The sequence below is a fragment of the Tenrec ecaudatus genome, chromosome 1, assembly GCF_050624435.1.
Source record: "Tenrec ecaudatus isolate mTenEca1 chromosome 1, mTenEca1.hap1, whole genome shotgun sequence".
NCBI classification, from domain to species: Eukaryota; Metazoa; Chordata; class Mammalia; order Afrosoricida; family Tenrecidae; genus Tenrec; species Tenrec ecaudatus.
In genome coordinates, this window is record NC_134530.1 from 156,303,108 (window position 1) to 156,319,291 (window position 16,184).

The 16,184-nt window shown below is 46.5% G+C and overlaps 1 protein-coding gene across 1 annotated transcript; it reads right to left on the reverse strand.

The window, feature by feature from the left end:
• Window positions 1-371: 371 nt before the first annotated feature.
• LOC142437307 (disintegrin and metalloproteinase domain-containing protein 30-like) lies at window positions 372-2,573 on the reverse strand. Its single transcript, XM_075540526.1, has one exon. It carries the CDS (start codon window positions 2,571-2,573, stop codon window positions 372-374), a length of 2,202 nt encoding a protein of 733 aa, XP_075396641.1.
• Window positions 2,574-16,184: the final 13,611 nt, after the last annotated feature.

A 16,184-nucleotide genomic window follows, 5' to 3' on the forward strand; every position in this document is an offset into this window, starting at 1 on the left:
AGTTGAGGGAGATAAAGGGAGAGGCAGGTCATCAATTTGTTCTCTGGGGCTTTAGAGACCAGGAACAACTTGGAAAGCCGTTTTGATTCCACCAGATTCATAACAGTCGGCATCTTGGAATCCAGAGGAGCAATTTGAGCCCCTTCTGAGGATACCCATAATTTGATCCTGCACTGAGGAGCCAAATGAGACTTTTTCATAAAAAAATGCGTGGACTTATTTCCAGAACAAGGATATCATTTATTTGCTGACCAAAACTTGCAAGAAAATGATATAGATTAAAGATAAGGAAAAGAGTCGTCGAAGTACAAAACAGCATTTGGATGTGATAAGCTTGTTCCAGAAATGATCCTGATGATATGTGTTGGGTTTCAGGTTTCTATGGGGTTTCCATCTTTACTGATACCTGGGGGTGCTTCCTTCTTTTCGAGTTTCTCTCGCAAGAAAAACACGGCAACCATAGAGAAAAATAAGAAAACAAGGCGTAAGAATATTATGGTCACAACATGCGTGGACGAGGCCATTACCTCTGCAAGAAGTAGCGGTCCTGGAGGCCCACTGTCAATGCTTCCTCCATATCCTTCTTCCTCACAGAAGGGAGGGGCCCAGCCGTACATGCAGTGGCAGTTCCTTTTATTGTTGCAGACTCCTCGGTGGTTGCACTTCTCAGGCAAGCAGTCGTATTTCACAAACAAGTCACTCACACAAGTTCTGTTGGCACAGATCTGGTTCTGGCCACAGTTGGTGCCATCGCGTATCTCCCCCAGGTCAGGTATCCCCAAGGGTCTCATTGCTTCATGGTAGCCTATGCCCCAACACACGAGATTTTCCTTCTTCAGGTGAGTGATGATGATTGAACTATGATCTGGCATATCAGGGACCAATCCGACGTTGATACACTGTATTCGGCCACATAATGCATTTTTGATCTCACACTTCTTATATATTCTAACTTTCTCAATTTCACAATTACCAAATTGGTCACCCTCCGAATTCGCTGCTTGGTAGCACTGAATAGGAGCGTCCTTGGCATAAGGTCCAAAAATTCGTTGGCACTGCATAAGCCGGGATCGACACCCCTTCCTAAAGCAGTGGGCTTCGTATTTGCAAGGGGTCCCATCCTGCTTATAAGTGTCCCTTGGGCATAAATGGGAGGTCCCATTGCAATACTCTGCAAGGTCACATTCATTTTCTGGCTGCCTACATACATATCCAGATGGACGAAACTGGCACTCATGACAGCAAACACCAATGCTGCAGTTGACACCAGGCTTCAATTTACAACCCGGTTGGCAGCACGCGTCTATCTCACAGTCTCCTTTTGTGCCACAATCACATTCCTCATCCCCTTCCACAATTCCGTTTCCACAGGTATCCGGCATATAATTTATTATTGGGATATTAGTCATACAAGTTAGTCCTGCACTTAAGGCTAAAAAATAATCAGCTTTACTGCAGTTACTGAACCCACTGCGCCCGGTGCCCATGATGCAGCTGTATCTACCTTTACAGTGACAGTACTTGTTGTCATGGAACATTCTGAAACTGTGGCCTACTTCATGAGCTGTCCACGTGGCAGGTCCCAGGATATTCACGTCAGGAAATGAAACGGTGGATCCTGAATACACAGTACACGTTCCTCCCAGAGACATTCCGTACGCATCAGGATGCCTTTTTTGGATAAACAAATGTGCCCAATCACTTTGAATCCGTTTATAAAGGTGTTGGAGTCTGTAGATTGCAAACTCATTTGCAACGTAAGCTAAGTCCTTATAGTCGGTCTTAATTTTGTCTCCATCTGTCCATATTTCAATCGCTTGTAGGCTTATCCTCAAGATGAGCTCGTGAACGTAGGTGTCCAAAATGCCAGTGATGAGAAGGGAATCACTCAGAATCTGCGAAGCATTCGACTTCACAAACAAGTATCGATCCCGATTAAACAGCATTAACAGTTCCATGTACCTCGGGTGCTCATAGAATCCAGTGAACGGCCTGACCCGCGCCATGTGCTCGTCCTGGGGCATCTGCCGCTCGATGTCGTCATCGGTTAAGCCGCAGGTCCAATTGCTCAAGTACTCCTTATTCAGGAGATACACGACGTGCTCAAACGTAGACGAGTCCTTGAGGGGCTCCACTTGGTAGAGGTCCTCTTCGATTTTCAAGATGCCCCGGAGCCCCCCCATGCACGTACTGAAAATCGCTTCCGACTCCGGAGCCTCCTCCACGGCGCCCGCGTAGTTGCAGCCCGGCGGCAGGTAAGGGTGGTCCTCCGTGAGCTCCCCCTGCTCCGTGAAGGAGAACACCCGCAGGTGTCTGGGCAACAGAAACCTCTTGGGCCGCAGCTGGAGGACGCGGTTCTTGCCTTTCACCTTCAGCAGGTAAAACTCCTGCCTGGCCACTCTGGGCCCTTCTGTGCTGAGGCCCAGCTTCTTGGGGGTGGTGATTTCGTAGGAGTCAAAGCCCCACTCGGGCTGGAAATCTACCTCCTGGCCAAGAGCGTCAGCCAGGAGCCCGGCCAGGACTAGCACTGGGAGGCAGGGGCCTGGGGAGGGGGCGGTCCTCCCCGCCTTCATGGCCCAGCGCCCCAATGCTAGGCCTCCGCGTGCCTAACTGCCAAAGACAGTTGCCAGGGCGTGGGAGCCTCTCTCCCTGCAGGGTTTGGGGACCTCGGTCCGAGGCTCTGGGGTCTTGGTCCAGCTGCCTTCCTGGGCACTAGGCGGGTGTTCTGAGCAGTTCCGTTGGGCGCACGTGGGAGAAACGAGGGCAGAGCGCGCCAGAATGAAAGAAAGGAGGGTGCGGTGGGGCGCAGTGGGCCCTTGGAAGGGATGGCACAGGGGACGTCACAATGGAGAAGGGGGAACACATTGTTTAAAGCTCGCGTCATCCCCTGCCATTTAGAGCGGCTTTCCCGTGCCCGGGCCCCCATCGAATACTTTCCCTCGGCTGGCAGGTTCTCCAGGTCGCTGCGCCCACCTCTCCTTTGTCCCTTTCCCAACGGCACTCTGAATGACCGGTGGCAAAGGGGAAGCGCACCCAGGTGGACAGGAGTGGACACAGGCTAGCACTAGCATCCTAAATGCTGCCCCCTCTGCAGGTCCCCCCACCCCCACGGGGCGCCGGACGCCATCTCTGAGCCCAGGAAAGACGATGTCAAAGAACTCTTTTGCCGGTGGTTCTTCCTGTTGGCTGTCCATCTGGTGCGCGATGCGCACTTGTGTGCGGTGATGGGACTGCCAGGAAGAGGAAACTGCCTTCAGCGAGGACAAAGCTCTGGCGCTGCAGAGAAGGGCCAAGAGTGTGTTGTGTTTGCAGTGCAGTGTGGCTGAGGGATGACGGCTGGCAAGGAAGGAGATCGCAGCTCAGAACATGGAGATCCTTGTGGTGAATGTCACAGATCCATCACAAGGCTGCCCTGAGTGTGTTCGAGGGGTTCCGACAGGAGAGCAACCTTCCCACTTCAGTTTGTGGGAAATCATTCCAGCGGTAGTAGAAAGGGGAAAGCTTACAAAGGGAGCACTCTTGAGCCAGGGAGACCATGGGAAAGCTCTTGTATGAACCCAGACAAGGTATGTTGTCATCCTGGCTCTGCGACTCATAGTAAACCTTACTTATGGAGGGTGGACTGTGTGCCAGGTACTTTCCATGCCCTTTTCAAAATGGAAACGGTGCTTGGTCAGATCATGCTGCTGGGTGACAGGATCACGACACACACGTAGGTTCTTAGGCCCAAACCCTGGACCCTTAGCCAATTCGTTCTGCTATGTTGGAAGGAGAGCAGTAGAGAGCTTCAAAATTAGCACAGGTCACAGGCTCCACCAGCCCTAACATTTCTGTGGGGTCCACCACTATGAAAGAGAGAAACACAAAACGTTTCAAGTTTCTCACCAGCAGCTGCATGTGTTCCAGGAGCTCAGGTAAGCAAAAAATCGCAAGTTGTTTTAAATAAGGAGACAAAGTATGAATGGCTTTATTGGAGAAATATCAAGGTTTTTATTTTTTCATTTAGCCTTATTTTACGGCAGTAGATTTTTAACAAGTTCCTTTGCCACTCAGTAGATATGGTATGTACCTTAGATATGCTAAATCCATTTATCCCTAGCTCCAATGTAGACTTTCACATATTAGATCTTGGAATTTAAGGACAGAAAATATATTTAATACTCATATTAAATATACATATAAAGAATTGTACTTAAATACTAGACTATGCTATATTTGCCTTGAACTGCACGGTCAGTTTTCATTAGGATAGATCTTGAGGTACCAGTTACCAGTGGAGAATAGAGCAGGGTCAGTGGACACTGATGACCCAGGGAGCTGGGCTACCACTGACTCAGTCACCAGCTCAATGGTGATGAGAAAGGCAAGAACGCGATGCTGATGTCTTGCGTGACTGTCTAGACTGAGCAGTGTGAGATCAGATTGGCACTCCAAAGATGACCAGGGTTTGAAATCGGGCGGAAAGAAGAAGAGGAAGCAAGTACTCCCTCAATGCAAGAATACTTTCTTCTATTAAATTGGCATTCTATGATGCTCACCCTCCTGACAACCGCTGAAGACAAAGCGGGTGAATAAGCAAATGTGGTGAAGAAAGCTGAATGATCAAGGATAAGGTAACGAAGAGGTATTGCTGAAACCCAGGTGGCGACAGAGCATGATAGTGGGACAGGAGGAAAGTCAAGGGAAACAGAGGAAAGAGCTGGGAGGTAAAGGGCATTTATAGAGGCTTAGACAAAGACATGTACATATGCAAATATATACGATGGGGAAATAGATCTATGTGCCTATATTTATAGGTTTAGTATTAAGGTGGTGGAAGGACCTTGGGCCTCTACTCAAGCACTCCCTCAATGCATGAATACTTTCTTCTGTTCAATTGGCATTCTATGATGCTCACTGTCCCGACACAACTGCTGAAGACAAAGCGAATGAACAAGAAAAATGTGGTGAAGAAAGCTGATGGTGCCCGACTATCAAAAGAGATAGCGTCTGGGGTCTTAAAGGTTTGAAGATAAACAAGTGGCCATCTAGCTCAGAAGCAACAAAGCCCACATGGAAGAACACAGCAGCCAGTGTGATCACATGGTTCTGAAGGGATCAGTTATCAGGCATCAAAGAACAAAATATCATATCATTGAGTGCACACCTCCATGATACGATCGCCGAGGACAAACGGGTGCATAAGCAAATGTGGCGAAGAAAGCTGATGGTCCCTGGCTATCAAAAGAGATAGCATCTGGGGTCTTAAAGGCTTTAAGTTAAACAAGCAGCCATCTAGCTCAGAAGCAACAAAGCCCACATGGAAGACACACACCAGCCTGTGCGATCACAAGGTGTCTAAGGGATCAGGTATAAGGCATCATCAGAACAAAAAAATCTTACCGCAGTGAATGAAGGGGGAAGTGCAGAGTGGAGACCCAAAGCTCATTTGTTGGCCACTGGAGATTCCCTTGCAGAGGGGTCTAGGGTAGGAGATGAGTCAGTCAGGGTGCGACGTAGCACCGATGAAGAATACAGCTTTCCTCTAGTTCTTAAATGCTTCCTCTACCCCCCTCCCCACCACTATCATGATCCAAATTCTACCTTGCAAGTCTGGATAGAGCAGAGGATGTACACTGGTGCAGATAGAAACTGGAGTCACTGGAAACAGGGCGAATGATACCTTCAGGACCAGGAGTGTGAGTGGTGATACTGGGAGGGTAGAGGGAGAGTGTGTTGGAAAGAGGGAGCCGATTACAAGCATGTACATGTGACCTCCTCCCTGGAGGAGGGAGACGTTGGACAGGGAAAGATGTGACAAAATAATAATTTATAAATTATCAAGTGCTCATGAGGGAGTGGGGAGTGGGGAGGGTGGGGAAAAAAAGAGAGGACCTGATGCAAAGGGCTTAAATGGAGAGCAAATGCTTGGAGAATGATGAGGGCAATGAATGTACAGATGTACTTTACACAATTGATGTATGTACGGATTGTGATAAGAGTTGTATGAGCCCCTAATGAAATGTTTAAAAAGAAGAAGAGGAAGAAGAGTCTTCAACAACACTCACACCAACAACCACCTAAAATGTGTTGTTAATCCTTACTTCTATGTCTTACACTGACAGATGTCTCCCTTCCCTACTTTTCTGTTGTCTGTCCCCAAGGGAGGAGGTCACATGTAGTTTTTGTAATCGGTTCCCCCTTTCCAACCTATGCTCCCTCTATCCTCCCAGCATCACCACTCACACTCCTGGTCCTGAAGGAATCATCTGCCCTGGATTCCCTGTGTTTCCAGTTCCTATCTGTACCAGTGTACATCATCTGGTCTAGCCAGACTTGCAAGGTAGAATTGGAATCATGCATGATAGTTGGGGCGGGGGTTGGGGGTGGAGGAAGCATTTAGGAACTAGAGGAAAGTTGTATTTTTTATCATTGCTACATCGCACCATGACTGGCTCGTCTCCTCCCCAAGACCTTCTGTAAGGGGATATCCAGTGGCCCACAAATGGACTTTGGGTCTCCACTCCACACTCCCCCGCTCATTCACTATGGTAAGATTTTTTGTTCTGATGATGCCTGATACCTTCGACACCTCTTGATTGTACAAGCTGGTGTGCTTCTTCCGTGTGGGCTTTGTTGCTTCTTAGATAGATAGCCGCTTGTTTACCTTCAAGCCTTTCAGACCCCTGATGCTATATCTTTTGGTAGCCAGGCACCATCAGCTTTCTTCACATTTGCTTATTCATCTGCTTTGTCTTCAGCGTTTGTATCAGGAAGGTGAGCATCACAGAATGCCAATTTAATAGAAGAAAGTATTCTTGCCTTGAGGGAGTACTTGAGTGGAGGCCTAATGTCCATCTGCTATCTTAATACTAAACCTATAAATATATGCACATAGATCTATTTCCCCAACTGCATATATAAATATAATTGCATATGTACATGTCTTTATCTAGACCTCTATAAATGTCCTTTGCCTCCCAGCTCTTTCCTCTATTTCCCTGGACTTTCTTCCTGTCCCACTATTATGCTCAAATTCCCACCAGGGTTTCAGCAATTCTTCTTGGTTACATTACCCTTGATCATGCCCTACCAGGCCTCCCACACCCTCCTCACCCCCTATTTGGATCACTTGCTGTTCCCTTGTCCCTGGGTTTGTTAACACCACTACCTTTCCTCTCCCCTCCTCCTCTCCCATGCCCCCCCCGCAGAACTATCGATCCCGTTGTTTTCTCCTCCAGACTGTTCATCCAGCCTATCTTATTTACATAGACCCGTGGAGATAATAACGTGCACAAAAACAAGAGAGAGCAAAACCAAGCAACAATGTACAACAAACCAATGGAAAAAAAAAAAAACAGAACACAACGAGAAAGAAAAGCTTGTAGTTAGTTCAAGGATCGTTTGCTGGCCTTTAGGAGTGTTTTCCAGTCCAGTCTGTTGGGGCACCATGCCCTGGCCCCAAAGTCTACCTTCAGCATTCCCTGGGGACCTCGCCGCTCCACTCCCTTGCTGTTCTGTTGCACCCTGTTAGTGTTTTGTCTCGGTGTGGCGGGATCAGATTGGGTGCAATTCCCACACTGTGTCTCCGGTGTTGTCCCCTATAGGGCTATGGGTCATTGAGGGGTGTCATGTCTCATAGTGGGGCCGGCCATGTGGTCCTTTCTGTGGACTGGCTGCTCTAATTGGGATCATCGTCCTCAAGGCCTGGTGGGCCAGGATGTGCTCCACTCTCCCCCATCACCCCTCTTCATCCTCTTCTGTGTTCTCCGATCAGATATGTCCCTCTCCCGGAGCTGCAGATTCGATGCTGTCCTTTGAAATAAATTCTTCTGGGGGAGGGGCAGGTATCTACTTAGTAGTTGGGATTGGGGCCAGCCCCCAGGCCTCTCCACTGATTCCTACTCCACGCCGGCATGTTGCATTCATCTCTTGGGGCACTGGGTTGAAGACTGGTCCCTCTTGACAGAAGCTTACTTGTAAAGCAAACTTGAAGCATTTAGTGATGAGCATAAGGCTTCAGACTTCAGTGTGCCTTACACCTTAACTGAAAGCCTCTGCCACTGAGGCTAGTCTAACTGATTTCAGCCCCACATAGAATTTCTGAGACTGTAAACTTTTAAGAGTCCAGACAGCCTCATCTTTCCCCCACACTCCTCAGCCTAAAGAAAACAAAAGTCCTCACTAGTGAATCAGTAAGTAATATGATTTTTATGGGTTGAGCTATGTCCCACCACTTAAAAGCGTTGAATAAGGAAGACTGAAGAAGAATCAATGTGCTGGAATGTGGTGCTGTGAAGAATCTTGAAGTACCACAGACTGCCAAAAGGACATGCAAGCTGTCTTGGAAGAAGTATGGTCAGAATTTTACTTAGAAGCAAGGATGGTGTGTTCATCCAGGTGGACTAGAGAAACAAATCCAGGGACACTCACATATGTATAGGAAAGAGCTTTATATCAATGAGTAATTATATATTCAGAAAACACCCCAGCCTAGTCCAGATCAAGTCCATGATTTCGATATTCACCAATCAGTCAGATATCAGCCCATGAATTCCTCTTCAGATTCACACAGCACATGCAATGATGCCAAATGCAAGAAAATCACAGGCCGTTGGGTGGAAAGTCCTGTGGATCCAGTGGTGGGGGAAGCATCTCCAGGGCTCTGGTTGCCATCAGCGTGGCTCCATGTCTCTTGTCAAAAGGAAGGGAAAGCAGAGAGTGTCCCACCTCCATGGTGGAAGAGAGGAAACTCAGAATTCTCATGAGAAGTCTATGCCCATAAGGAGGCATCAATCAGGCTGTGACCTGATTGACAGGCAAGTTTCCACTCCTATAACCTATTTATGAAGTTGACATGAAATTATGTAACACTGCTGATGGCAAATCTTCCTTATACATACTTTGGACATCTTGGCAGGACACACCAGTCTGTGGATAAGGACATCAAAAGTAGACAGCAATACAGCAATGGAAACCAGGAAGGCCCTCGGGAGATGACTTGACACAGTAGCTGCAGCCAGGGGCTGGAACATAGGAACAATTGTGAGAATGGTGCAGGACCGGACAGTGTTTCGCTGTGTTGTTCTTAGGGTCAACACCAACTCTATGGCACCTAACAACAACTACAGCAACAACCTATATGTGTTGCAAATCCTTACTTCTATGTCTGTGGTCATTTTGGAAATGGGTTGCCTTTGTTATGTTAACGAAGCAAAATTAATATAAGTTTATCTCGAGTCAATTTCATTTGTGACATAAAAAGAGATTAAGCAAGCAAGCAGAGTAGTGTTGGGAATGAAAGATACCAAAGCACATGAAGATTGCCTAGGTGCAGAAGTTCCACGAGATTAGGAGCTTCTGTCAGAAACAACAGAGCGAGACAGCTTTCCCCCAAAACTTGCACCCTGAATTGGCATTTCTAGCTTCCTAAGCTAGGAGAAAATAAATTTTCGCTCACTAAAGCCATTCATTTGTGGTATTTCTGTTACAGCCACTCTAGATACCTAAGAGCGAACTTGGTAACAGGAGTAGGACGTTTCTGTAATAAACACCTTACGTGTGAAGCAGTTTTGGGATTGAGTATTGAGTAGAGGTCGTTGTGTTTTAAGATGTCTAACAGTAACGCCTGGACTGTGTGAAGAGACTATTGGTGGAATTAAGACAATTCCTCAGATGGAAGTGATAAAAGCTACAGAGAAATTTCTAGTCTTAGAAAATACATAGGCTGCCAGCAAACAGATAAACACAAACTTCCTAGAAAGGTAGGCACTGCATGTGCTTTGGGGAACAAAATGATAAAGCTATCACATGACAATGGAGGAATGGTGGTTTTTATGCAGTAGCAAATAATCTGTCTGAATCATGTTCAGATATCTGGTGGGAGGTACAACTTGTTAGGGATGAAATAGGCTATCTGGCTGAGGAGATTTCTTTCTTTTTTTAATAAATCATTTTATTGGGGCTCATACAACTCTTATCACAATCTATACATAGATCAATTGAGTAAAGCACCCCTAAACATTTGTTTCCCTCATCATTCTCAAAATTTGCCTTCCACTTGGGTTCCTGGAATCAGCTCTTTTTCCCTTTTCCCCTCCCCTTCCCCCTTCCTCCCTCCTCCCTCCTCCCTCATGAACCCTTAATAATTTATAAATTATTATTTTATCTTATCTTACACTGCCCAGCGTCTCTCCTCACCCACCTTCCTGTTGCCCATCCCCCAGAGAGAAGGTTACATGTAGATCCCTGAGATCGGTTCTCCCTTTCTACACTCCCTTCCCTCACGGTGTCGCCACTCTTACCGCTGGTCCTGAGGGGTTCATCCATCCTAGATTCCCTGTGTTTCCAGATCCCTACTGCACCGCTGTGCATCCTCTGGTCTCACCAGGTCCACAAGGTAGATTTGGGATCATGATAATTGGAGGGGGGGGGAGGAAGCGTTCAAGAACTAGAGGAAGGTTTTGAGTTTCATTGTTGCTACACTGAACCCTGAGTGACTCATCTCCTCCCCACTACCCCTCTGCGAGGGATGTCCAGCTGTCTACCGATGGGCATTGGGTCCCCATCACGCACTCCCCTCATTCATGGTGATGTGATTTCCCCCCCCCCCCACCTTTGTTGTTTGAAACCTGGTCCCCTTGGCCCTTCATGATCACACATGTTGGTGTGCTGCTTCCAAGTGGGCTTTGTTGCTTCTGGGCTAGATGGCCTCTTGTTTATTTTCAAGCCTTTAAGTCCCCAGACGCTATGTCTCTCAATAGCCGGGCACAATCAGCCTTCTTCACCACACTTACTTATGCACACATTCGTCTTCAGCGTTTATGAGGAAGGTGATCACACAATGATGGTTTCTGTTCTTTGGTGTCTGCTACCTTGTCCATTCAACACCTTGTATTCACTTAGGCTGTGTGCTTCTTCTCTGTGGGCTTTGTTGCTTCCAAGCTAGATGGCTGCTTGTTTGCCTTTAAGCCTTTAAGACCTCAGACACTATATCTTTTTGATAGCCGGGCACCATCAGCTTTCTTCACCACGTTTGCTTATGCACATGTCTGTCTTCAGTGATCATGTCGGGAAGGTGGGTATCATGGAATGAACTTTTAGCTGAACAAGGTGCTATTGCATTGAGGGAGTGTGTGCGAGGAGGTCCAATGTCCACCTGCTACTCTACTACTGAACCTATAAATATATGCAGATATGTCTATTTCCCCCATAATAATAAATATATTTACATATGTACATGTCTGTATTTAGGCTTCTCTGTATGCCCTTTGCTTCCTACTCCTTTCCTCTATTTCCTTACGCTTTCCTCCTGTCCCACTTTGCTGAGGAGATTTCTAACCAAGATCTTAAAGAGCTGTGTTGTTTCTCTTTGCTGCTTATATTAAAATATGAGAGAAAAGAGATGGACTTAAAAGTGGACTATGGAAATGGAAACAAAATGAAAGATTTGGGAAATCTGTTGCCTGAACCAAGACAGGTGCCCTAGAATGTGCACCAAGGGCACGTTGCACACTCGGTTGATAAAGCGATTAAGCCTGTGACTCATGGATGTCACCAACTACCAAGAACAGCCAAAGACCCCCCAGCTTAGATGGAAGGGGACAGAGAAGGAGCAAAGTGAAAGAGCACTCTCTGCTCCCTGGAATTCTGCAGCACAAAAGATCCGAGGGAAGACATCTATCAGCCACCAAGGAAAGGGAAAGAGGACCGTCCTTGGAGCATCTCCGAGGTTAGCAGAACTGCGAGAAGGAGCGAAGGAGAGAGAACAGCCTCAGTCTCAACAGGGAGGGCATGCCTTCGAAATCTCCAAGGATAGGGCTACGGCCTCTGTGATGGCTAGGTTTTCATGCCAATTTGGCACCTGTCGGAAGATACGGAGTCCGGCGTTTTTGCAGGAGAAAGCAGATGGATTCCCTTAGAGGGGTGCAACCATGTGTGGAGAAAGATTAAGGACAAGGACAAGATGCAGAAACTACCCAATATTAACAATGATTCTATTTCCAGGTTGCTAACAGCCCAAAGGCCAGGGATCTTTTGTTTGTGTTCTCACAGGCAAAGGAGAGAAGTGGGTCTCATTTCAGCCAGCACAGCCCAGAAGGGAAAGGACAGCTAATTCCACGATGTGTGACTTGAGACACCTGACCTCTTGCTGAAGTTATCCAAAACATCAAAGAGACCTCGCAGATTCCTGAGAATGGCAATTGCTGCCTGCTGAGACTTTGAGTTAGTTTATTGTGCTAACCTGGCCCATAAACACACGTGGGATTAATCGAAGGGCAGAGGGATAAATGGCTGGGTAAGCCTCACCTTTCCAGTTCTTGGGTCTCTTGCTTTTTGATGGTCACACCAGGGTGCAGCTGCGTTAGCTAGTTCCCTGCCTCAGCTTGCAAGGCTGACTTCCTGCAAGACATCCCCAAGGAGAAGCCACATGGGTCTACCCCAATGCAGTCCTGGGTGCTGGAGCAGTCGTGTGGAGACCCCTGCCAGCGTTGAGATGTTTACACGTTCACTGACTTGGCTTTCCTCCTGCAGTCAGCATCATTGCGTCTGTTTTGTGAGATGGAGGAGGTTTTTGTGGATTGGTGTTGGACTTTGGGTTAATGTTGGACTTGTGGGCTTAGGCAGCACTGGGTTGGGATGTTTTCTTGATGTGCATTTAACTTTTATATAAAACTCTCTCTTATACATGAATTTCTGTGTATTTGTTTCTTTGAAGTACCCAGACTAACACAGACTTATAATCATTTCCGCCATAGCTGATGCTGCCTAAGAGACACTCTGGTACTCGATCATAACTGAACATGGTATGCAACAGACTATTCATTTGCTAGAGGATCAAGATTATGGGCGTTCAACATTAATTAATGGTCAATATGGGCTGGAACATTACACATTTTTATGTGACCCCTTATTTGTGCAACATAACTATACATAATGGGGCTTTAATTAGAAATCACTTGCAGAGGTTTAGGGAAACGTTTCTTTAGATGTTATTCAGCTAAAAAAGGAATTTTTCAATACATTTAAGCAAGGGCTAAAGTCATCCCCTAGCTCTGCTGTATTAAACAATGGGTAGACGGTTGGGGGACTTGCCCCATGTGTCGGGATTCAAAGCGTTTTGCATGGCGTAGGTTCTAGCCTGACTGTGCTAGTTCTATTCATTATGTTTGCCCTTGCCGTCACATGCTGCTTCTACGGAAAGCTGTGGCGTATGAAAAAATGTCACATAGCTTCGATGGCTCTTTTGAATTGTATACATAAAACAAAAGGGGGTAATGTGGGAAACCGAAAAATGGGAATTGTGTATGGGGACAAATTCTTTATTCTAATATTTTAAGAAGCCTGACAGACCAGGATTCTGGGTGGAGGGAGGCCTTCATACTTGCAGGCTAGAGAATAGTACCAATCACATAGTCATAACCAAGATTGATCCCCAAAATATCCTTCCATAATAATGCTGCCTTAAAGTTACCGGATATACTCGAGTCTACGCCGACCCAAATATAAGCCGAGGCACCTAATTTTACCACAAAACTGGGAAAACGTATTAACTCAAGTACAAGCCTAGGATGGGAAATGCAGCAGCTACTGGTAAATTTCAAAAGAAAAATAGATGCCAATAAAATGACATTAATTGAGGCATCAGTAGGTTAAATGTTTTTGAATATTTATTTCAAGGGGAAAATAACAGTAAATTAGCTCTGCATGTGGAAAATAGGATCAACAAAAACAATATGGTATCAACAATAAGTACAAAAACCTTAGCTCAATCCACAACCAAGCCAAAACACAAGAGTTAAAATCCTTCAAAACTGGTCTCCTCATCGGCATGTGCAAACAGCTTCAGCGTCAGCTGGTGTGAGGCTATCAGCAGAGACACTATCCTCACTGAGATCGCTGTCATCACCATCACTGCTGTCGTTCTCACACACAGCGCTGTCTTCACTGCCATCCACAGCATTACTGAGGCCGCATTTCTGGAAGGCGCGTTGCACCATGTCCTCTGGAATCTCTTCCCAGGCATCACGAACCCACTTTGCTATCAATTCTATGTCGAGCTTCATCAGATTTCCAACCTTTGTCATTCGGTCTTGACCCAATGACATCCATTCATGCTACATCTTTCACACGCGCTCTTTGAAAGGTTCATTTAAAAACCCACATCTAGGGGCTGCAAGCCAGATGCAAGCCCACCTGGAATAACGCGCTGCGTTACTGCATGCACAGTGTTACCGCATAGGTATGGGAAGTACTAACGTAACACATGCAGTAAGACAGTGCGTACACCACTCAGCGGGTATATGATGAGCTCTAACACAGGCTGCTCTACACAAGCAGAGTCAAAACTGGGTCCAGATAGGGGTTAATAAGAAAATTAAAAATAAAATATAGCAGACTAAGTACTGTAAATAAGCGTACTGCGTACCCAAGACCAGAGATATACCAATACTTGTATTCAGCAATGCTTGGGTGGAGCAAGGGGGCGTGACCAAGCACAGGTAAGACTGTAAAGGTACGTCATTGGTCACATCCCTGGAGAAGAGCTGCCGCATCCCACGTTCATCTGACATGATGCGGTGCGCCCAAGGATCAGCACACAGAAGCAGGCAGGTTCTTGCCCAGTATGACACAGACAACACAGAGGCTGCCAGCGAGCAGGAGAAAGAAGAGCGGTGATATCAGCGGTCATCGGACCATTCACAGAGGCTGCAGGTGCCCACAGATGAGCGGGGAGAACACCCGCACTGCACCAGAGAAGAGGGAAGTGGACCCTCACTCGAGGATAAGCTGAGGGAGGCTTTTTCAGCATAAAAAATGTGCTGAAAAACTCGGCTTGTACATAAGTCTATACGGGACCTCTTAGGAGCACATGGCTGATTGCTAGCTGGCTGGCAGCTTTAACTACAGGAGCAGACGTGTGATTGCTCCAGCGACAGTCACTCCCCCTCACCCGCCCCCAGCAAGTGTTAGGTCTACTCCTCCAGTGCACTCAGGGAACTTTAGGGCACAGCCCACTTTGTTACCTGCAATTAGATGTGTGGTTGCCTGTAATTAGAGGAGCTTGCAGGCCCCAAGAGGATACAAACTGGTGTTGAGATTCCAGTCCTCTCTCTCTGCTGGGACCTGGTTTCTGAAGCTATGGCGGAGGTGAGCACCCCAAAATTTTTGTCTGTCTCATAATTTCTTCCCTTCAATTACACAACCACCCCTTAAAACATATGAATGTGAGGCTGGGTCTCACAAGTGTGTCTGAGGTAGCATCCAGGTCACTCAGTGAGCACCTGTAAGGGAGTCTCACCTATGCAGCTTCTGGAGCATGCCATGCACCCCCAGAATACAGAGGTCAGTGTCCCAGTGCTCTACAGCACCTGGCCTGGGTTCCCGGGAACCCCCACCAGATGCCCTAGGTCAATTCTACCCACCCTCTGCATGCCACCAAAGACCCTCCCCACCTAATGTGCCCAAGAGCATCCGCAGTCTCTCATTCCCCCACCTGGAGGTTTGCCCTCCCTCCCCTATACAGACATGCACCTATGTTCTCCCCAAACTTGATCATTCCCTCTTCCCACTTCCGCCCTGCCCCTCCTTTTTTAAATGTTCATCTGTGCAGCAGTGTATTCTAAGTGCCAACAGTAACGTTCATTTCATCCAAAGGTGCAAAGAGACAGGATTATGCTTGTAATATTCATCTAATAAGACTCGTTATACTTTTGTTGACTAGTTTAATTTCTTACCTCCAAAGGAATGGGATCGTACTCCTATGGTAAAAAGATGTTTAAGGATAAATCACACAGAGATGATGCTTGGATAAAAAGCAAAGAATATTGCGAGAGGACACCAATCAAGAAACAATACGAGAATATCTTAAGTAACAGGGTTTTCAGACATTATTTAACATTTTTCCATTAATATTTTAAAACTTTCTTATAATCAAGTATTGTGTTCTTTTATTGTTCTTTTTAAGTATTAACTGTATGAAATAATAAACTACCGTTAAGTATATAGATATATATTTTTAATGTTTAAAACTCTCATTAGGGCAGCAAATCAGATGTTAAATTATTTGAATCCCCTGCTGGGTGTGTGTGTGTCTGTGTCTGAGGTTATTTAATCTCTGCTGGTGGGTAAACCATGGAGGGGCAGCCTGCCTTGAAGACAATGGTTAACATTATTTATATGGACTCTTCATGGGAGAATCTGCC